This window comes from Aphelocoma coerulescens, chromosome 2 (assembly GCF_041296385.1).
Source record: "Aphelocoma coerulescens isolate FSJ_1873_10779 chromosome 2, UR_Acoe_1.0, whole genome shotgun sequence".
Lineage (NCBI taxonomy): Eukaryota > Metazoa > Chordata > Aves > Passeriformes > Corvidae > Aphelocoma > Aphelocoma coerulescens.
The window spans coordinates 123314563-123337783 of NC_091015.1; the positions used below are offsets into that span (position 1 = coordinate 123314563).

At 37.8% G+C, this 23221-nt stretch overlaps 1 protein-coding gene across 1 annotated transcript; it reads left to right on the forward strand.

The window, feature by feature from the left end:
• Positions 1 to 784: 784 nt before the first annotated feature.
• LOC138105901 (desmoglein-4-like) lies at positions 785 to 22013 on the forward strand. Its single transcript, XM_069005948.1, has 16 exons — positions 785 to 832; positions 7540 to 7575; positions 7946 to 8074; positions 8753 to 8908; positions 9058 to 9205; positions 10104 to 10267; positions 10518 to 10652; positions 11223 to 11408; positions 11585 to 11844; positions 12814 to 12956; positions 13104 to 13322; positions 14490 to 15032; positions 17145 to 17293; positions 17803 to 17863; positions 19303 to 19511; positions 21042 to 22013. Exons 1-16 carry the CDS (start codon positions 785 to 787, stop codon positions 22011 to 22013), a joined length of 3558 nt encoding a protein of 1185 aa, XP_068862049.1.
• The last annotated feature ends 1208 nt before the right edge of the window (positions 22014 to 23221 follow it).

A 23221-nucleotide genomic window follows, 5' to 3' on the forward strand; every position in this document is an offset into this window, starting at 1 on the left:
TCCCTCTCCACTGTGTCAGCAAGAGCACAGCCCATTGGAAGGGAGAAGTATGGCATGAGGAGGCTTTGCAGATGGTAAAGGCAGAAAATCTTCTTCCTGTGCTTCAGATATTCTTGCAGCCTCATGAATAAAGCACTATTTTTTCCCCAAAATTAATGATACCTCTTTAGCGACAACCCCATTCTGCTTTGACTGCTTCCCTTCTGTGAACAAGGTGCATGGAACTGACTTCTTTGTGCCTGGAAGTAAACAAATGGACTTCTAATTTAAATGAATAATTTCTTAAAGTCCATATTCTTTATGGTAATATTCATGAAGTTCTTCTATTTTATAGGGTGCAAAGATAAAACTGGAAGTTGCACTCAAAGCAATGATAAGTTACCATTTTAATGATTCCTTATGTTGTGAGTAATTTATAAATCACTCGGTATCTTCTCAGCAAAGCTTGCCTTCTGTTTTTAAAATGTACCTTCTCGTATCCAACAAAGGGTTTCAGTGCAATAAGAATTTAGGTGTGTCTCCTAGCTTTTACCTGCAAGCAATAATGATGTTGTCAAGCGTTTCAGGTGAGACCAGCCCAGGATTTTGGGGTGGGGAAAGACACTCTGTTATACAGCATCTTCAGTTCTTCCCTCAGAGGGAGGCAGAGACACCTTGAAGGGCCGAGTATAAGGACATATACGGAGCGTCTTTCCAAATAGTCACAAGCGCTGGGGGGGGAGGGGTACAGGAACAGGCTTGTAACCACAACTCAGTTGGACTTGTTTCTGAGAAGTCAGATGCCATGGATTGGCTCCCTCACCGAACGGCTGCTTTTCTGTTCCTTTTGTTGGTAAGTCAGATTTTAAAATATTATTTGTAAATTCTGTGACTACAGTAGTTTGGTCTCAGCAGGCGATTACATTTTACAGTGTAAACTATTCCCCAAAAATATATAGTGAAATTTACCATAAAAACCAAAGCTCTGCTCATTCTAAACAGCCCTTCTGAACATTCTATAGAATTAAATTAGCTTTTCATTAAATACTGACAAATGTTTCTTTTTAGACTATTGGCAATCTGTTGATGTTCAAGATGTGACTTTCTTTGTTTACGGTATAACTTTTCAGGCAAATGTCTTCTGTGGCTACTATTTAGGGGTCACAATTATTAATAAAATGCTCATCATTAGAAAAATTTAATGTTTGGATACAATTTGGTTCTATGTCTTTACTTTTTTATCAGTTGAGGAAATATCTTTTTCTAAAATATTCAAATCTCTTTTTTCTAAACTGATTAGCAAGATTGCTTCAGAGCTGACCAAATCCTACAGCTATATTTGAGAGAAAAAAATGACAAAATTTAGTGAAGATCTCAGTTGAGAAAAAATCAAGACTTGGCCTATTATTTCACATTGCAAAGGGTTCCTGTGTTGTAGTGCATTAGTGTCTGAGCCGCCATGTGCTGAGCGAGTGAGTGCATGATGAAAGTGTTACTCTTTGGGTTTGTTTTTCTCACTGTAAAAGGAAAGTTGTGGCTATGGTCAAGTGGCATAGTTGTTCGATGTGCTCATCAAGGCATGGAAATTACCCAGAAGGGACTTAAAAGGGCTATGGGTGCCCTACTGTTCCTGCAATCTGATTTTTGTGTGGATTAATTTTACTCATCTGTGCTGACCTTCTGAAATTAGGTAGAGGTTTAAGGCCCTGAAGATTGAGAAAAGTGAGATTTCTACTATAGTTATGCCCTGTGGTTTTCATGCAATTTTACATTTTACACAGTGTATTTGTAAGGGTAAATGTTTGTTAACTTCTCATTACTGACTTTTCTAGAAATGTTGTAGTCTGAGAAAAAGTTTGTGTTATAGAATAAGAAATCCTAAAACCATTTGGAAAATGTAATCCATTAATTTTAGGTGACAGCTCTGCAATCAGTAAAGTAGAACTAACTAACACAGAGTAGCTGCCAAGCAAACAAGGGCAAAACTTGGCAAAAGCAAGTTATGGTTCGGATAAGTTTCTGCTTGTTCAAGGCAGCACAGAGGTGTCTGAGACTGGCCTGTTGCACACCACACTCACACTTCTGGATTTTCATGTAGCACTAGTAACTATTCATTTTACTCAGTTAACTGGTGATGCACACTCCCAGTGTGTTGAGGTTCAAAAAGTTTGACTGTGTTGTGTCTAAGATCTGTCCATTTAAAAGAGACTTTACTGCTTTACTCCTCTCAGCAACTCTGGAGCCATTTTCTTTCTTTCAGTGTATTATTGTTACAATTGTGAGTGATGGAGGGTAGGTGTTGGGTGAGAAAAAAAGGGGGATTCTGAAAAATGCCATTGTGTTCTGATGACTATGAAATATTTGAACTTCTACAACCCAGAGGAAACCCTTGTTCTTGTTATGCGTTGCTCTGCCCAGCAATGTTCATGATGGCCTGTGCAGCTTAATAGCATATTTCAGCACTTTATAGAAAGGTGGCAGACAAACTGTAGAGATCATTAAATTATAATGATAATGTAGAGATATAAATTATAAATTTATGTATCCAGTGTTAGTGTATTCTGAGAAAGGATTTTGATTTTCAGCTTGACTAATCATTCATGAAAATCACCAGTCTGAATGGTGTGTCTGGTTAGTATATTGTTAATAAGTTGCATCAAATAAAATTACCATGAAGTTATACATATTTTAGTACACTATTGCATTGTCAAAAAAAAAAGGAAACTTACCAGCCCTGAAACAAATAATTTTCTCTATGGATTTCACCATTGGTGGGACTGATTCTGCAACCCTTGCTCATGTGACTTCAAAGGCATTATTCTCATGAGTAAGGGAGTTCTGTTTGTGATACCAGCACAGACACGTTTTATGGAAATAACCTGTTTGATCGGGTATGACTCTTCTCCTGCCAGCTATCATGTGACAGCCAATAATTTTAAATTCACCACATCTCTTATGCACTTTTGTCTGGATACATTTTCCCATGTGTTATCTATGCTTATTTCGCCCCCCCCCCCCCCCCCCCCCCCCCAGTTGTTAGGCTATGGTTACACATCATACTAATAACTTGGTTGCACATAAAAATAGTCAGGAGCTAAATCCTCTCCATGTATATTCATATGAAACATCTGCCAGAATTGAATCAGGAACCTATAGGTTCTTCTGCCAAAAATTTTATTGTAGAAATAGAAACTAAAGCAATTGCAGATGCAGGAATTATCACCTAAGACTAGGTGCTTAAGCCTGTAGTTTTACATTCCTGAGTAAAATGGCCGTTAAGCAAACATGCATTTGCAGCCAGAACGCTCAAAGTCATATCAGAATTCAGATTTTATTGAGGAGGTTTATTGAGGGCACTTAGCATGACTAATTTGAAAAACTCAAATTTTAATGATAATGGCATACACCCTATATTGAAATTACTTTTCTGTTCATTTTTCTAATGGTTAAGCTCAGTTACTCTATGGAAATGTATTGTATCTACATACAATAAAAGACACAACAGGACAACAGAAACAATCTCAGTGGAAACTTTCCCAAAGTGTTCAGTTCTTTGAAGAAACTTATTTTAAAATAAATAAAACTTCAAAGTATATTCTTCAGCCTGACATGAGCATTGTCATAATTCCTGAATAATTCTGTTGTTCACAATTGTTGAAATAGTAATGGGTTCTCCATCCTGGGTGAAATTCAAAGTATTGCTAACACAGGAAACACCTTACCTCCTCTGAATCAGAAAACAAAAGGCCAGAAAAATCATCTAGAAAATCTTCCTCTTTAAATTGGATGAAGTACATTCATTAGTGACATATGAAAAGGCAAAGTATAGAAAAAGAAAATTGTGTTTCAATTAAAAAGTGATCAAATGGCATATTTTTAAAATATGAGTGCTTGTCTTATGTTTGAACTCTGCTTCTCATTATTTCATATGCACTGATGTATCACTTTTTAAAGAGATGTAGAATGAATAAAGGGAAGGGTTCATTATTGCAACTCTTTTCTAGTCAGGCCTGTGGATGAGTAAGAAAGACGTAAAAGTCCCAAAACGCTGACAGTACCAGAGCTACCACTGCAGCCTGATGACTAACACAATACGTGTGAGTTCTCAGCACTCCTCCCATCCAGGCCAACAACAATGCCACTGTTGACTTCAAAGAGAGAGAAGCAGATCCCATATGAATAATGCTGGGAAGATGTTAAAGGCGTGTTCAGTCATTTAGATTTGAGTAGGTGGACGAGGGAGGATTCTGTAATTACCTATGATATTGCTTGGTACTCAATTAATGATTAGTTAATTCTTGTTTGTAAATTGCTTTGAAGGTGTGAAGAACCATACACATCCTATGGGCCTAATTCTGTCCCCGGGTACATCAGAATAAATCCAGAATAACTCCAGTGTGGCTCTAAGTTGTCACTTTGGACACAGGGTCCAGGTATCCCTACAATAAAAGACAAGCTTTCAGACAGACACTGTACAAATGACAGAAACCACAGACTTGTTTCCTGCCTGCACATCTCCCAACCCAAAAGAGAAACAGCTTGTGCAACCAGCCTCTAGATTCTCTGCAGCTTCCTTTTTTCACAGTCTCTCAGAGACTAACAGGACAGCACATCTTGGTATCATTCTGACCAGCTTGCCTACCCCAAGGTCCTCAGGATGCATCCCACACATTCCAGTGGCTCCTATTGCTTTAATTATTGTTTATCCCTGTGTCTGTGGAAAGTACTGTACTTGGATACTGGTTTAGAAGGGAATTTTTTTAACTACCTAGAAAATTGCTGGAGTTAGCTGCTAGGAGACAGAACTTATCTGCTGGAAATAGCACTAGAAAAAAAATATTTGCATCCCAGAAAAATATTAGAAATAGACAGCTGGGGTAGGGGAAGCCTTCTAACTGCTGCTGACAGTAGAGAACTGGAAGGCATTAGCTGGGGAGGCAGAGGAACCTCTATCCCTGGATCAAGTTGGATAAATGCAATTTCAAAATTGTTCAGGTTTATCTGGTGAACTAGACATCTTTGCCTGATGTCTGCCTGCCCTCCTTCCTATACCACAGCCATAAGAGAGAGACATATCAAACACAGACATCAAGTTCATCAGATTAGCCTTTTCAAATAATAACACAAACTGTACTAAGGACTCTGAATTCAAGATCTTCCATTACCAACAAGTAGCAGAATGGGGTTTTCCTTAGCTATCACAGGACAACTGTGGAAATACAGGGCCTAAATTTACAATCCACAGCATCACCAATGGACAAATTCCTGACATTCCCATTACAGGTGCTCAAAAACAAAGGATGAGACGGCAGTGTAAAATATGTATTTTTCACTGCTTGAAAACAGAACTCCCTATAGGCTGGAATCAAGAGGTTTATGAATATTCATGTCCTTAAGTAACAGAATTCTTTACAGGCATAATTCTTATTTCAGAAAAACTCAGAATAGTTTTTCAGAGTATGAGAGTGATGTGGCTGGGTGTGAGGTATTAGTCTCACTGTTAAGTAACAGGGTAGGCCACAGGACGCAGACAGCAGACAAGATTCACTAACATTGCACTGGCAGGTGTATACCCATACTTTGCCAGGTCAAGACAATTGTTTGCATGCCAGAAGGGATTTCAGCCTAAGGGTGGAGAGGATTTCATTGTGCTCACCAAAGGAGGCCCTGCCTGTGGGATAGACTGATAAGAGATGTTCCATTAGTGTTATTTCTGGTGGACCTCATCACTCAGGTTCTCTAGTGTAGTCTGCCCCTTTGACTCTTCCATGTTCCCCAGGCTCCAAGGGGGATTATAAAAGAAGAGGACTGAGCTCCCACTGGGGCAAACAAACCCTGCTGTTCACATGGAGTCTGATATTGTCCCTTCTAAGATGAGGAATGGCTCCACATGAATTTGAATCCTATTCTGAAGCTGAAGATTTAAATAGTCATAAACTCAATGTCAATTAGAAGATGCATTGATGCTTTTAGCACAACATGAACATATTGTATTGATTTTCCTGCAGAGTACTTTTCTTAACCATTTATGTCAATAGCTTGCTCAAACAAACAAGGAAAAAATCCTTACTCTGTGGAGTCCAATAAATTTCAAGCTATATGCACATCAAATGGGCAAATCCACAGTCTAAACTCCTTCATTCAGAAGCAGATTAGGGCATCTGTGGTAGGCCACGGTTTCAGGGAATGTTTTGGGCAAAACCAAATCATTGGAAACACTGTTTTGTAAATGACAGATGGTAAACTCTTGCAGCATAAAGGTAAATGGGGAAAAGAGAGAGAGAGGAAGGAGGTGAAACTGCTGTTCATTCTTCTGTTGCATGTAAGAAGTCGTCTTAATATGAAGTAAGTGGAAAACATTCTGTGTCCATGTTCCAGCCTTGCCAGTAAAACTCAATGAATTTGAAGTGAGGAAAGTCCCATGATGTAATGATAGGATAAAAGATTGTCACCGATTTTATCCAAGTATAACTGACATAAAACCCCACAGATAAAACATATCAGATAAAAAGCAGCCAAACCAAACCAAAACAAAAAGCTATTGGAAATTATAAGGAAGTGAAATACTCATAACTGCAGCCATTAAAATTTGTTGAGAAAAGAGAAACACCGCAATACTTTTTGAGTCACCTGGATATTTTGTTTCTTCCAATGATGAATGAAACAAGCAGCCAGTCCTGCAAATCCCACATTCTTCACCCTTTACTGTCTGAAGAAAGCAGAAGATCTTAAACCCGAAAGAGATGCTCTGAAGAAGTACATTCACCAAGCGAACTTCATTTTCACACCCTATTTAGGAATAAAGTTAATTAAACTGTGCCTTCTTTTAAATTGTGCTAATCAAGAAATTGAAGCTTCTCTCATTTAAATTTTAATTTTAAAGTAGTTACATACTGCATCTGATCCTGCCACCTTTATTTACTCAAGAGTAGTTGCATAGTTAGTCTCAAATCAAAATCTACTGCACTCCAGGGAAATCTGCCTGAAAACTGCAGGTGGGTTTCCATCTTACATTAAATCTCTTCAATCTCACTGGGAAGTTCCAAGAATACATTTTCATTCTTTTTGGTTAAATTACACAATTAAGTACTCCAGGTTTATTGTAGACTTTGTAAATAAGAAAAAAAAATAATGAAAAAAGAATAAATTATTTAGGATAAATACTTCTCTAGTTTCCTAGACAGTTTGGTAACAACTCTTGCAACCACTTCCCTCTTCAGCTAAGGTGTTAAAAATCTGTGTGAAAGCTTTATTTTGATGAAGGTATAGCTTGAAAACTTCTCTGGCATACCCATTCAAACTCAAAGTTCTGTCTTGAAAGACAGAATGGATTTTTAAGGTCTTAACTGTCTAGGAATTCAAGTGCTGGATATAGAAAAAATTGAATTTCACCGAGTCATTTGTGGAAATCTTGTAGCTAATGTCTAGATAAGCTATTGCAATAGGCTTGAAAAAAAGTACTGCTCCAGGCCTGCAGTATAGCAATGTCTTACAGTTGGGTTTTGCTTGCTGCATTTTGCCTTGCATTTTTACATGCCAATCTTATTATTGTTCTTGTAGGTACTCTTGGATTTCAGCACAGGATTTCATGTAGAGGTAATACATATTGCTTAAGAAACTGTTTTTCTGATTAAATTAAATGTAACAAATGAAAAAAAACCATGTGGAAAATACTGAACTAAGACGCTTCTGAACCTGAAGATTGAAAACATATTTAAATGTTAAACAGCTGCAGGTAATAACCTGCTCACTCTCTCAAGAGAAACTCACCTAAATCTAAATGAGTATCTCATACAAATGAGTAATTTTAAAATAAACATGTACAGTCATAAAGTTTGGGACTCACAGACGTAAAAAAGCACATGGTCTACAAAAATCTCTTTTCTCCTTATTGTTGGAAATTATAATTGTCTGTATTTATTTAAAATGGATTGAGGTCATATGATACTGGAACTCTCTGTCAAAGGTAAAAGAATGGGATGAAAATGGAATGGCAAGATGGAAAACCTTTAGAAGACAAAAACGTGAATGGATCAAATTTGCTGCAGCTTGTAGAGAAGGAGAAGATAATTCCAAGAGGAATCCAATTGCCAGAGTAAGTAGAAAAAAACCCACAAGTATTCACTGACAAGGAAGTTCTTCCAAAGACAGGCTGATAAAAGCAGAGGGATGTAAAAATATATATGCTTAGAGTAGTCAAAGCAAGGAATGTAGAATAAAAGAAAGATGATGCAATATTCCCAGCTCTGCTGAGACAGTCTCATAAAGTGAAGCCGTGTGGCTGCTGAGGAGTGACCAGAGGCTTCCTAGAACATTGCCATGAGTCTACTCCCCAGGCAGCTCTAACCAGTGTTTTTGTTCTAGATCATGACATTTTTCTTCTCTCTCTCTCCTCCTGAAAAACCCCTGAGCAGAAGTTCAAAGATAGTACATGACTTGTGGGAAACAGAAAAAAGAAAATATCCTCCTGTTCGCTCACCGTGACCATGCCCTTACTGAGGTCCAACCACAGTGTGACACCCTTGGAGGTTTCTCTCTCCACCTCCCTGACAGATTTAGGAGAAATAGAAAGCCTACCCAGCCCTTAAGGGGAGATGGATCTCTAGGTTAACGTTTTGTAAAAGACCCTTCTACTGATTCTGTGTCAACTTGTAATAAATGGTGGAGAAACTGAAGTTATATAGAATTTTTTTACAGGAACTAAGAACAGGAGAAGAAACCCTGCAGGTGTCCTCAGTAAACTGGTATAAATTATTATTGTCTGTTACTGCAGATCCGATCAGATTGTGAAGAAGACAATCCAATCACATACAGCATCTCTGGAGTTGGAATTGATCGTGCACCCTATGGAATATTTGTTGTTAACCCAAGAACAGGAGAAATTAATATAACATCGATAGTGGATAGAGAAATAACACCAGTTTTTGTTGTAAGTACTGTCTTTTTTTTTTTTTTACCTTTATGATTATGGATCCAGGGTGGGGCAAAGAGAGCAAAAGACAGCAAATTTGTTTGTTTCAGATTGCTACTTTGCTTACTTACCTTTTGGTTTTAAAACAAGTAAATCTTTTTATTTAGATACGTTGCTTTGCTAAACACTCAGTGACGGGTGTAGATTTGGAACCACCTCTTGAACTTCGAGTCAGAGTTCTGGATATAAATGATAACGCTCCTGTATTTGCACAAACTGTATTTACAGGATCTGTTGAAGAGAGCAGCATGGACAGTAAGTAACTATGCTATGCCTTTTACAACATTGCTAGTGAACCTCACAGAATACAGTTAATATAAACCTGGGGTGCTCTTTCTGCTTTTCTTCGGCAATGACATATATTGGTCAGGGCCACTGCAGAGGAGGGAGCAGCAGATGCTTCTGCAAGTGCTCTTTGAGCCAGGGCCTGAGCTAATTGCTGTAAATTAAACAGCAATGCTTCCTTCTCCCTTTCCTCCCACACATGAGTGTTGAATGTTCCAGTTTCTAACCATACCATCATGCAAATTCCTTCAGATGTGAAAATGTAAAATAAATTATTTCATTCCTTCTCATGAGAATAAAAATATCATTACACTTACTTCCTTTGAGGGTATGTAAAACACACTTTTCCCCATTTTTCTCTTTCAAATATTTGTACTTGCAGCCTGTGTGTTTGTAGTTGCAGCGGATTATTACTAAATAATTCCATACTTAACTATTAAAATGGTTCTTTTTTGCCAAAAAGTACAGCAATCAACATTAGACATGCAAATAGCACTGAGGCAATGGTGCCTAACACTCATTTCTTCTTTCTAGAAATTCTCATTTAAAGCTGTGGAGATTTTTTATAGTAATGTCTACAAGCTCAGTACTTGGCTGTATTTTCATATTCCCTATGGTGATTTAAAGAAGTTCAGTGAACATCTGCATTCCTTCTGACCTTGATTTTTAGTTCGTTTAAAGTCATTAATATTGTCAGAATCAGTATTACAAAACTAAACTTCTGGTTTTCTTTGTAAATGTCAAGGATTAGATAGCCTTCTGTCATTTTCATACACTAAATTTTAGCACTGTCTTGATGAGTTGTTTGCAGGAACTCAAGAGATTTTCTATTGGGTTTTTTCTATTATTATTATTTTTTTATTTTTAGACACACTGGTGATGAAAATCATTGCAACAGATGCAGATGAACCTAACCACTTGAATTCTAAAATTGCCTTCAAGATAGAGAGTCAGGAACCTTCTGGTCCACCCATGTTCATTATGAATAAATACACAGGAGAACTCCATCTTGCAAATTATCTTGACAGAGAGGTAATATTTCCCCTTGCAAAGCTAAATAACATGATACGTGGTGATGTAAATGTGCCATGAGAGCAAGAAAAAAAAAATAGAAGAGAAAGGTTTTGGTTTTTACAAATATTAATGGAGAAATGCATGTTTTCAATGCGTTACAATAAAATGTATGAGTCAAAGTCCCGCATTAGGAAATAGTAGCAAGCATGAGTTATTTATAAGATGCACAGATGGTCTTCTAACATACCCATTTCTCTTTTTGTGACAGCAACATAGTAGCTACACTCTTGTTGTGAAGGCATCAGACCGGGATGGGGCTGCAGATGGAATGTCATCAGTTTGTAGCTGTAACGTGAAAGTTATCGATGTTAACGACAACTTTCCAACTCTTGCTCAAAGCTCTGTAAGTTTCCAATAACAAAAGCAGCAACACTGATTTAAAACCCTGTTTAAAAGCCCCGTTGATAACAGAGCCCTTACTAACCCATAGAGAACTTTCACAATTACATGGTCCACTGGAATAACCGGGTTGTTCCCTTGAAGCAAGCTCAAAATACAATCCATGACTTGTGCAACAATTCTGGTAACATACACATATTATTTTTGTATTCAGAGACGTCAATCCAGACACTGTCAGGACTGACTTCCTTGTATTCAGAGAAATCCTGTCATTCAGGTGCCCAGACCCCTGCAATACGGCCATATTATGTAGATTAACCCAATTTTTGGAAGATCATTTCTTATGGAAAGCACAAATCCTTTTACTCTACGATGCCTCTGCCTTTGAGCTGATACAGTTTTTCAAATCTGTAACAATAATCACAATTTGCCCAGAAGACATTTTTTTTTATTGTATTGGCATGGACTGTGCTTTTGAAAGAACATCTTTCAAAAGAACCTCTGCAGACAGCTGTGTTTTCCTCACATTATATATATATTAATATTGCTAATGGGTATTTATCTGTCATTTCAGTTTTCAGCAAGTATTTCAGAAAATTCACTCAGTTCAGAACTGCTACGAATACAAGCTCTGGATGCTGACGAAGAGTTTACAGACAATTGGTTAGCAGAGTTTTTCTTTATATCCGGTAATGAAGATAACTGTTTTGAAATTGTTACAGATCGAGCTACAAATCAAGGAATCCTTAGAGTAATTAAGGTATGGAAAAATACTGTGATTCAGCTCTTGAAATAGTCATCTTAAAATTTTAATTAATTGTAACAATTAAACAGGCAGTAAAAACACTGTCACTCAACCACTTAAAATAAAAAATATTTTTAAAATATTAAAGGAGCTTTTATGTATTATCTAGTTCTCTGTGGTTTACCTTTTAGGAGCTGGATTTTGAACATATCCGAACTCACTCACTGATGATTGGTGTCAGGAACGTAGCTGCCTTCCACCACTCTGTTGCACATGAGTACCAAATATTTGGAACACCCCTCACAGTAGAAGTGAAAAATTTGATTGAACCACCAAAATTTCATCCATCTTCAGTTGTGTTTTCCCTGGCAGAAGGTGCAAGAGCAAATTATGTTATAGGAACGTACACAGCCATGGATGAGGACACTAGAACTATTGCATCAAATGTTGTGTAAGCTCTGCTCTGCTTAACTTCCTGGATGGAATAATTCTTTTGAAATTTCAATGGGATGAGGAATAGGTATTTTAAAGGATGCTTTAAAAAACAATGTTTATTGATTAACAATAGAAAAAATGGCAATAGAATAGTATTATATGGTATCATATAATATTATATATTATATTGTATTATATTCTATATTATTATAGAATAGTATATAGCCCATTTTTTGTGCTATAATTGCTTTTCTTTCCTGACTACTTTCCTTAGCCTTATGTACAAGACAAAGAAAATATCATTTCTCTAACAGGCTGTAACTTGAATAAATTAGAACAGGGGGCTTTTCTTACTCAGCCTAAGAATGTGTTTTCTTGAAACTTTTGCTACAAATAGGGAATTCATTAGCATCTTGAAAAAAGCAGGCAAAAAAATCCCAATAATGGTCAATATTATCCAATCAGAATAGATGTCACTACCAGTTCATTCTATGGTTAAAAAAATATTTACACTTACTTCTCTTGAAATCAATGATAATAAGTGGGACCATAATTTGCTTTACAGTGTATGTAGAAATAAATACAGCCTATTTAAAAATATTTTTTAAAAAATTCATAAACCAGAGAAATGTGTCAGCAAATACAACTAACTGTATAGTGTTAGAGGAAGAGCTGTGGATTTAAGCATTGATGTCAACAATGATTCTAGTTAAGGTTTACAGGATCAAAAAAAATTTTACTTTTGGACTGTGATGCCACTTTCAAACTAAAATGGGCTTCTACGCATTTGCTTTATTCCTAATTACTTTTCTAGTCTACATCTTTTGGAGTCTGTGTGGATTTTGCTTGAACTGGGTGAAATGCAATAGGACTTAGCATAGCCTAAAGAAAAGTGTTCCAAAGTGCCAAGTTTCATCTGCAATATAAATATGTAACACCTATATTCATAGCATAATGCTGAGTATTTTCACTTCACCAAACACAGATATAGTATAGGACGTGATCCAGCTGCCTGGTTCAGAATCAATCAAAACACTGGTGAAATCACACTGAACAAAGTTATTAACCGGGATTCAGTCTACATAGTCAATGGGCAGTACCAAGCAGAGGTCCTGGCTATCACCAGAGGTAAGAAAAGAGATTAAGTTTTGCAAAATAAACTCTTTCTGTTCCGGATTTCTCTCAGTGTTTTTCCTGTTTCTAGTTTTCCAACCCTAATTGCATTATTTATAGTGTCAGTATTCCCTCCTGACCACAAATATCTTATTTTTACAGGGGTTCCTCGATACACTGCTACTGGCACAGTTGTGCTTTCAATAGATGGCATCAATGCCAACTGCCCAACTATTAATACTGAAATGAGGAAAGTATGTATGCATTCCCCATCGGTGATTATCTCAGCAAAGCATAGGGATGGTGATCTCTATGCTACTCCCTTTACATTCAGCATACATGGTGAACCTCAGACTACATGGATTATCAGGCGAATAAATGGTAAATTAACCTACATTTTATAACAGAATAAATCACAGCAATAAGCTCTTATCTAAGATATCTGACTAGGATGTTATTTTATTAAAAAACAAAACACTTATTAGAATCTATTCAAATCTCAGTTAAATATGAGTCTAAGAAGTTACTCCAAATTCGAATATATGCATGCATACATATATATATAAATCATATTAAAACTAGAATCAGAATTATTACATGTGTTATCATTTAAAGGAAACTGAAAAATTACTGATAAAAATAGAGCAGCAAATCTGTACTTTGAACATAACTATGACAAGAGCCTTTACTGGTCTAAACATAATGAGGTAAATCAAAAGGAGTAATTTGATACTTTTTTATTTCTATGTTATCTAAAAAATCATAAGCATATGAAAAAACTCTCACATTTGTGTTAGAATATAAAGTGTATAGTTAGCAGAGCTTTACTTTTCTGAGAGGCATATGAAAATGGCAAATTAAGATTACAACTTTTGTAATTTATTGTAGCAATCACACCTACTCGTATTTTAAAGAAAATTGGTTTAGTCAGTGTCCAGTGAAGCTATGCCAGTTTCCTTCAATAGGACATGACAAACTAATGAGTTCATCAAATTTCATGCATTACTAATTGACAGAATTTGCATAACTTACTGTTTACATAGAAGACTACATTAAATGGCAAATATCAGAATTGCGAGTATTCTTGAGTCTCCTACCTGTCCTCAACAGTTGCAAATATGTAATTTTAAATATTTTAAACCTACTGAAAAACTTTTTGAAAAACATATATGAGCTCCTTGAGAGAGGAAAAAGAAATGCATAAAACTTTCAACTTTTATATTTACCATTGTGCAAATAAAATTCAGGAAAAGCAGCAGTATAAATAAAAAATTTCATTTTCCCCTTTTGTATTTCTCAAGTGTAAAAGTGATAACTAGACTGATTTGGCTCAGGTTTTCCACAAAAAAAAACCAGGCATAGATGACTATTATATGTTTCAGCTTTGCATAAGTACTGTAGATGCATAAGTAATTGAGGTGCTTAGAAAGGGAACAGTTTGTTTCATTCTGTTCTGTGAACATAACACACGAGTAGTATGGATTTGTACAACACTTAAGTCAATACATTCATCTAAATATTTTTCTCTTGTTTTTTTCCCCCTCCAAGATTCCTCTGCAGAACTAGTGGGCCAGAACATAGACTTTTACCTTTACAGGATCTATGTCGTTGTGAGAGATAACCAAGGCCGACGCTGTGCTAGACCACATATCATTCCTGTGCAAGCTTGCCAGTGTGATAGTCGGAATTACTGCACCAGTGGGGCCACAAGAATAATTATCATCGGTGGTGGTGGCGCTGGTGGTGGCGGCGCTGGTGGTGGCGGCGCTGGTGGTGGTGGCACTGGCGCTGGTGGTGGTGGTGGCACTACTGGTGGCGGTGGTGGTGGCACTGGTGGAGGAGGCTGGGAAGAAGGAGGACAACAAGGTGGTGGTGATTATGGCGGTCAGACTAGACCTGGAGGAGGAGATTTTGAGGACCACACAGACTGGCAGGGTTATACTGATGGATACGATGGAGATGAGGAAGGATATACTGCCTCCATTGATGGCTATGCTGGAAATGAAAATTATGGCAGAGAATACCAATCAAGTACCACACTTAGCGGTGCTGCCATTGGCCTGATGTTTCTCGGTGGATTAATATTTGTTCGTAAGTATAAAATTAAGAAAACAATTTTATTACTTTTCTAAATAGTGTAAATAGTCTATTTTTAATTCGTCTAAAATGAGGTTACTTTTTCAGTTGACTGTTAATCCATGGGCTTGTATTGGCCATTTGACAGAGAAAAAAATTGTCTTTTAAATTAAAAGAATTTCTATATATTCTATGTTATACATACATACATTTTTCATTCAAAATTAACCATTTCCTTTCTAAGACTTGTTATCAAATTCTTAGACAGAGCTATCCTGTCACTTAAATTTTGCAGTTTATACTTCCATTACACTACTAGAAGAAATGTGCAACTATCAGCTCCAAGTTGGGTATGAAAGGATCTAAAGAACAAGATTCCTTTGAACTCAAAGCCAGATTTCAGTAGTGGAACAATAAATCATCTCAGATTTTGAAACTTTTGGCTACTCCTTCCAAACTCTACATCTAATAAAAAACAAGTAGCATTTATGATAACAGGATCGAAACAGAACATTAATTCATTTGTCCTAGCATTCATAAAGAATTATGAGCTTCACGGATTCAAGTTAGAATTTATATAAGCAATGATTTCTCAGACCACCACAATCATAGGTGATCAACCTTCTTTCATGGCCTAGCCATCAAGTAATCAACATCCAAAATTTCCCATTGAAGAAATACTGACTATAAAACCTGAGGAAACTGAGGGGTTTTCCACTGATTTTTTGAGGAGGGGTGTTTTGTTTGGATTTTGATCTTTCTTTAGTAGGAACAAACAAACACAAAATCTTGAAGCTTCAAAAGGCTGTTCAGTTTGTAGTGCCCAGATGGTTTATCTTACAGGACAGACTGTCTCTGCCTTTGGAAATCTCCCCTGGTAGCCTGGAGTAAATACGTCCTTAGTCATGCAGCATGAGACAGCACTTTGTACATGGTATAGCCCCTTCCCGTTTTCATTTCACTTTGATGTTCAAGTAATCAGAGGGCTGGAGCAACTCTCCTATGAAGACAGGCTGAGTTGGGACTGTTCAGCCTGGAGAAGAGAAGGTTCCAAAGGAAACCTTAGGGCAGCCTTCCAGTACCTAAAGGGGGTCTGCAAAAGACCTGGAGAGGGACTTTTCACAAGGGCATGTAGTGCCAGGACAAGGAGCAATGGATTTAAACTGAAAGACAGTAGGTTTAGGAAGAAATTCTTTACTGTGAGGGTGATGAGACAGAGGCACATATTGCCCAGAGAAGTTGTGGATGCCCTATGCCTGGAAGTCTTCCAGGCTGGGCTGGATGGGTCTTTGACCAACCTGGTAAGTTGAAAGTGTCCCTGTCCATGGCAGAGGGGTTGGAACTAAATGATATTTAAGATTCCTTTCAACCCAAGTCATTCTATGATTCTATGAATTAATATTGCATTGCCTTTCTAAAATAAGCAGTGTTTTTGATGCTGGCCATTACAGCATTCTGCAATTTCCAGCACTGAGTTCTTTAAACTACTAAGTATAATACAGCACTCTGGGAAACCTGACTCACTCTACATAAACATTTGGTGAAACCAGGGCTTGGGATTTGCCCCTACTGAGTTTTCAAATCGAACATTATGTATACGTGATGTGAAAATTGCAACTGGAGCCTTAGCCAAAGATCGCTGTAGTCGGGTGGATTCTCCACTGACTCTCATATGTCTATTATTACTAATGTGTATTACTTTTCAATTACAATACTTGAAGAGACAAATGTATGCTTATATATCAGGGAAGAATAGCACTGAATGCTATACATAGCAAGACTTGTTCTGTTTGTTTAATTTTCATATGTATGCAACTTATATTGGTTCAGCTGAGATAGATCAAAGTCTATTCCCAGGTGCATAAGCATAAATTTGGAGTAACAGCCCCACCCACCCCTGTGTTGCTCTGCTATAACTAAAGGTATAAATTATTCTGAATTTCTAAATACATGCATCTCCATAAGCAGCTAATGATTCTGAAAGCCAGACTTACAGGCTGCTTGGTTAGAAACATTTTAAAGGTGTATTTTCAAAAGTTCATCAGCACCTGCCCTCTGGGGAAAGCAGCTATTTCTGTACTAAATAAGATGTACTAAATCCTTGTTTCCTGTTCCTTTCCTGTTAAGTGATACCAATTTTGATGTCAATGAGCGACTGTTGTGGCTGTGGACCTGGCGCTGCAGGTGGAGTTGGAACTGGATTTGAACCTGTACCTGAATGCACAGAAGGGGCAATTCATCCATGGGGAATAGAAGGTGCACAGCCTGAAGACAGGGTCAGTACATCCCATGTTTCTAAAATCAGAAGAAATTCATATTTAGAGAGAAGACTGCATTTGACTATAGAAAGTGATAGTAGCACTGTGTCATCTAAAACAAGTCTGGCATTGTAAACAATTGCCAGGCAGATATGACAGGTGATTCTTAATTACATTCACTGTTGGAGTTTATGTGTTTAAAGTTGTGCTCAGTTAGCTTGGCACAACAGCTTGGTGTTACTATTCTTTATGTTCACTTACAATGAAACAATAACTAACAAGCTTCTCCAGTGCAACTTTAGGAGAAGGGAACACAAACCATCTTCACTGATCATTGTTTGTGTTGACAAGGAAAAACCTTGTAGTCTCTTTTTTTGTTTCGTTTTGTTTGTTAATGGAGATGGTGATAATGAATAACTGTCATTAACAGTTTGGATTGATAATTCCTTAACATAATTCACAAAGTCTTGGTCTTCATATGGGAATTTCAAGGTAATCATTCAAGAAGTCAAAATGTTGTTTTCCAGGATGTCTCGCACATTCTTGCCCCAACAACAGCAGCAGGAGGTGATTTTGGTGAACCTTCTGGTAAGCAGATCCTTAAATCTTTTATTTTATGCTGTCATAAACCTATCTTTCAGAACCTCATTCCTTCTGATCCATGAAGTCCTTTGGTTTCCTAACTATAACCCAACTCTTCCAATCTTACACCTGCACATAGTCAAACTAATGCTGGTAAGACCTCCAGTATGAATTAAGAATCTGGGGTTTGAGCTTTTGAGCAGATTCATTTCAGCAAACTACACTTACTTTGAAATATCTGCCAAGGCTTTCAAATCTCAGGCATTATTTTTTTATCAGTGCAGCTACTGAATGGAGGGTGTTTTCAAGACACCAGAAACCAATCTTGAGCCAGAATAAGAATATTTGCTTTCATAACTTGGGTAAAAGGTTCAGTTCTTCCCAGTTTCCAGGCTCTGCTTCCCATAAGGGAGCACATCAAATAGCTAGTTAATTACTGACAATTTGTGTGTTAACCTAGACAAGCTGGAACATAGCACAGTAAATTTATGCTTCTGAGATAAGGTTCCTCTAGGAAGTCAGCGATCATAGTGAGTAAGTCAAGCTGTGCAGTGCCACTTTCTCCCCCATTCCTTACTTCAGAAGAGGAAGGAAGCATGCTGGCACAGATCCATTTTCACTACCTTCTGACAGGAAGAAATATTACTCTGTGAGACAACTTCTCTGCTGACTATTATATAAAAATGTTCTCATATTTCTCATTTCATAAAAAAGAAAAAAATATTTAATTTAGCCTGTTTCCTAGCATAACCATAGTCAAGGCTTCTGTACGCAATTCTTTTCTTATAATATGTGCTGATCATTAAGAAAACTCTTTCCTTATTATCATGTACTAAAAAAATCTGGAGAAGATAAAATCCTGTAAGTATTACTTTATAACTTATTGTAAAGACCATTTTCATTCTGGATTTTAAACTGGTGGTTATTATGATCCATTGTTGTTCTCCCCTAAAAAATCTCACTACTAGAAAATGTGAAAGGAGTTACAAAACTCTTTATTTTCTAGGATTTACAAAACTCTTTATTTTCTAAGTGTGTAAGGGAAAAAAATTTCTACGCTTATGTGATCATAAATATACATTTATGTATTTTCATAAATATCCATAATTATCTGGTTTTCTAGTACAAACCCCATGACAGCATATATATACACTAGACAGAATAATCTTTCCAGCCAATAATAGAAGTAAATCACTGATTTTCTAAAACACATGTGCACATGCTGCCTAGCCAGGAATAAAATCAAAGGCTTAGATATCTGTTAATATGAATGTAATTATTACTGCAGTTTAAATGTTTGGTACCTATGCATATACCTGTGACTGAAATTGATTTAAAATACCATCAGAAACTCAGTAGTTTCCTTACAGCATTTGTAAAAGCAACTGAAAAATTGTGTGTAAATTTTCACAAAGCACAGGAAGGATAACTTTTTCTGTTTTCAGAAATATATAATAACACATATGGAGGAGGAGGAGTAGTAGCTTCCGGTGTTGAAGAAACTACAGGGGTTGGCTATGGCACTGGTACAGGCTACGGAACAGCTGGAGGAATTTCTGGAGCAGGGGAAGCAAAAGGGTCCATTGGAGGAACAATAAAAGAGTATCGAGAAGGAGGAGTGAACATGGCCTTCTTAGACAACTATTTCTCTGAGGTAATTAGTTGTTTTCTTTGAGCATCACCTGTGAGCATACTTTCTGTTAGATTCTCCTCCACAGGTTACATGGTGGAAATCCAAATTAATTCTACTCAAATTGAAACTTCCATGATATAAGACTGTTGTGAGAGCAAAGTTGACCATACTGACAGGAAAAGTTGCAACACTAGTAGTAGTACTGTCTTTGAGCTGCTGCCATAGTAGATTGATTATTCAACAGCCTTATTGTAAACATTTTTAAATTACAAATTTTGTAAAATTTGTACACTGCAGGTATGAGTAGGAAGCAATTACATGATTTCAGCTTCATAAGTACCAACGAAATTTATGTATTTTCCACCTTTTTCAGTGTATAAATACATATCTTTGTGAAATTGTTCCCTCCTACTTCTTGTACAGCTTGTTTGATGAAGTCATTTTAATCCTCAAAGAACTTTAAACATCCATTCTTCCTTATTTTTATTGCCCTTTCTGCTCCCTAAAAGACTTGTGAACTGCCAGTGACACCGATATGCAGTTTTTTCAATTGGCAACACCTTAATTAGCCTTTACATATGGGATTAAAAAAATGGTATGGAATTTACATGATTAATGGTTTCATGGGCTATATTTTTATTCATATGCATGAACTGTGAGGCATAAATGTTATAATTGCCTGTCACCAAAATATCAATTAAGATATAAGGATTGCTATATTTCAAAATCCAAACAAGGTTCAGTAGAGGAGAGAACAGAGCAGTCTGTTCTCTCCTCCACTGACATCCTGAGCATGTATTTCTCCCAGACTGCAATCTTCCTGCCTTTGCCTGGAGCCCTATGTATTAATTGTCTGCTGGCCATAGGCCTCCACATATTACTCCTGCTATCCTCCTGGACCATCTCAATCCCCAAACTCTCTGACTCTCCCTCCCAGGCCTCCCCTTCCACCCTTTCCTGCTTCCTTCAACCTCATGCTGCACTTGTTCTAAATTCTCCTCTTTCCTGCCTGATCTCTCTGTAATGACCACTCCAGGATCCCCAACATCATCCCCAGCTGGTGATTTCCTTCTTCCTCAAAATGGACTACCCTCTGCACTCACCAAGTCTCCCCCACTGTGGACAATCTTCCATCCCATCTCCTCTATCCTGGTCTCTCCACTGCTCCCCTCGCCATCCTGCTCCACTCCTCTTCCTACCATTTTGTTCAGAAACTGCTGCCCAAAGAAGGCATCTCTTTGCCTGTCCCTTTTGCCCCACAGACAGAACCACTGATGACAGACCAAATTTGAGATGCTACGTGCTGGCAGAAACAAGAATAAAACACAGTAATATTCTAATATTTTAATAAAGTTATTTCAAGGTTAAAAAATGTTGATGGTATAGTCTATCCTGGTGATGTCCTATGTTTCAAGTCAGCTGGGCCTTACTGTGGTTAGGGAAACTTTACTGTGGTTTGAGTATTCATGGTTAAAAACCTGACAAAATGAATTCTGTTCTTCTGTTCTTTTTTTTTTTTTTTTCATTTTTTTTTGTTTTTGCAAACTACAGAAAGCATTTGTGTATGCAGATGAAGATGAAGGTCGGCCGGCAAATGACTGCCTATTAATCTATGATCATGAAGGAGTCGGTACTCCTGTTGGCTCCGTGGGTTGCTGCAGCTTTATTGGAGAAGATACAGATGAAACATATTTGGATACATTAGGACCAAAATTTAAGACCCTAGCAGAGATCTGTCTGGGCAAAGAGATTGAACCTTTCCCTGATGTCAACCCACCCTGGCCAGGCGTCAACGTTGCCTTCCCCAGCCCTGAAAGTGATCTAAACCTCCCGCCACCTGGTACCACCATTGTTGTCAATGGAAGTGCACCTATGCCTGCCCCAGTAGGCACTACAACGGTTGTTACCGAAAACACCTACACATCTGGTGCAACCATACAGCCCCCAAGGCCGATGCCGGATCCCTTGCTCCACGGCAACATGACAGTGACCGAGACCTACACCTCCAGCTCCCCCTCTTTTTCCGTTGACCCTCTGCGTGCATCCAACGTCGTTGTGACAGAGAGGGTTGTTGGGCCTGCGTCTGCCTCTGATTTGCGTGGCATGCTAGATATCCCCGATCTCACAGAGGGCTCCAACGTTATCGTCACGGAAAGAGTAATTGCACCTAACTCCCGACTCCCGGCATCTCTCAGCATTCCTGATTTGGTAGATGGGTCAAACGTGGTAGTGACAGAAAGGGTGTTCAGGCCTGCCTCCGGAATGCCAGGCAGCCTAATAAATATTCCCTCAGAGTTATCGAATGCCCACAATGTGGTGGTCACCGAGAGAGTAGTGTCAGGGTCTGGGATGAGCAGCCTGGGAGGAACAAGTCTAGGGGGAGCAAATCTGGGTGGCCTGAGCAGCACGGGCCAGATGCTCAGTGCTGACTGTCACCTTGGCCAGGGAATGGGAACAGCGTCTCCAGGCACCTCCCGGAGGCGAGTGACAAAGTACAGCACCGTGCAGTACTCCAGTCAGTAAGGCCTCTGCCGGCACCTTCCCGCTGAAATCGCCATTTGCACCGACACTCATTAGCTGCCACCCATCAAGAATATTGTTATTATTTATAACTAAGAAATAGCGCTAAAATTTCAGGGATTCCTACTTATGTGAGGATCTCCAAAGGGTGCCCCATTTTGAGGTCAAGTAGAAGTTAGCTTTAAATTTATTTCTTTCTCTCCACCTAGCACTGCAAGTGTATAAACAGACTCTAGTACTTTTGGAGAGATTTCTGATGACCGAGGATAGCAGTGAGAGGGGATCCTTGCATGCACACAGTTCCAGCATGAATTAATGTTGTACAAAAGCATGTTAAAATACTGTGCAGCTGAGTGATCTCTCACAATAAGCAGATTTTGGTTAATAGCCCCTCACTGACAAGAGAGGAAAAGAATGTAGTTAATAATTAGTCAACTCAAGACTAAATAAGCACTTTCAAACGCATCATTTTACTTTGCATGTAATTCAAGAAGCGCTACAAAACAGCACTTTCAACCATTTCTCCCATCACCAACAATAGTTATAAATAATAATTATATAAACATAATACACTTCCATTGCTTTCTGAAGTTCTCAGTAAACAAACACTCTGCCACAGCCTGCCATGCTGTTACTGTCATGGTGAGGAGCATGACCAGCGATTCGTCACAGCTGGTGCTGCCACGTTGACACTGTCACCCAGGAAGATGTTGGCTTCATCCTTTCTCCATTGCTTACAGCTTTGCTTAAATGTAAAAGGACTTCAGTGACAACCAGGAACTCTTAGTCAGATTTTTGTGCCAAACTATGACACCCATTTAAATTGCCAGTGTCAGGTTATATTAAGAGGGCTATAATATACCATGCCAATTCTCGTTTCAAATACTGATAAGAAAAGAAAATCTTAGAAGCTTTGTGATACGAAGAGCCAATAGCAAGTATTGTATTACTGACACTGGTAGCTGAAGTCTTCCTGAAAAGAAAAAAACACTTGGAAGCAATATAGATTTGCTAATAAGCAATGTAGAGAATTTTTATTTCATATGTCAATGTATTTTGCATTGATATTTTGAAAGTTTATTTGAATGTATTAATTGAAAAAGTCTTTATGAGTCTATAAACTTAATTAAATCTGGCTTTTATTTTCCAACAAAAACAGCTCTACTTGACTCTGTTACTCTAATAATACCTTAACGTGTCTTAGAATATCA

Bases quoted from the DNA above. Each gene is read 5' to 3' on its own strand.
- LOC138105901 (XM_069005948.1), top strand. From the start codon at position 785: ATGGATTGGCTCCCTCACCGAACGGCTGCTTTTCTGTTCCTTTTGTTG. The intron at 13,323-14,489 runs GTAAATTAACCT...TCCCCCTCCAAG, and splicing joins GATTATCAGGCGAATAAATG to ATTCCTCTGCAGAACTAGTG. The intron at 19,512-21,041 runs GTAATTAGTTGT...TGCAAACTACAG, and splicing joins TAGACAACTATTTCTCTGAG to AAAGCATTTGTGTATGCAGA.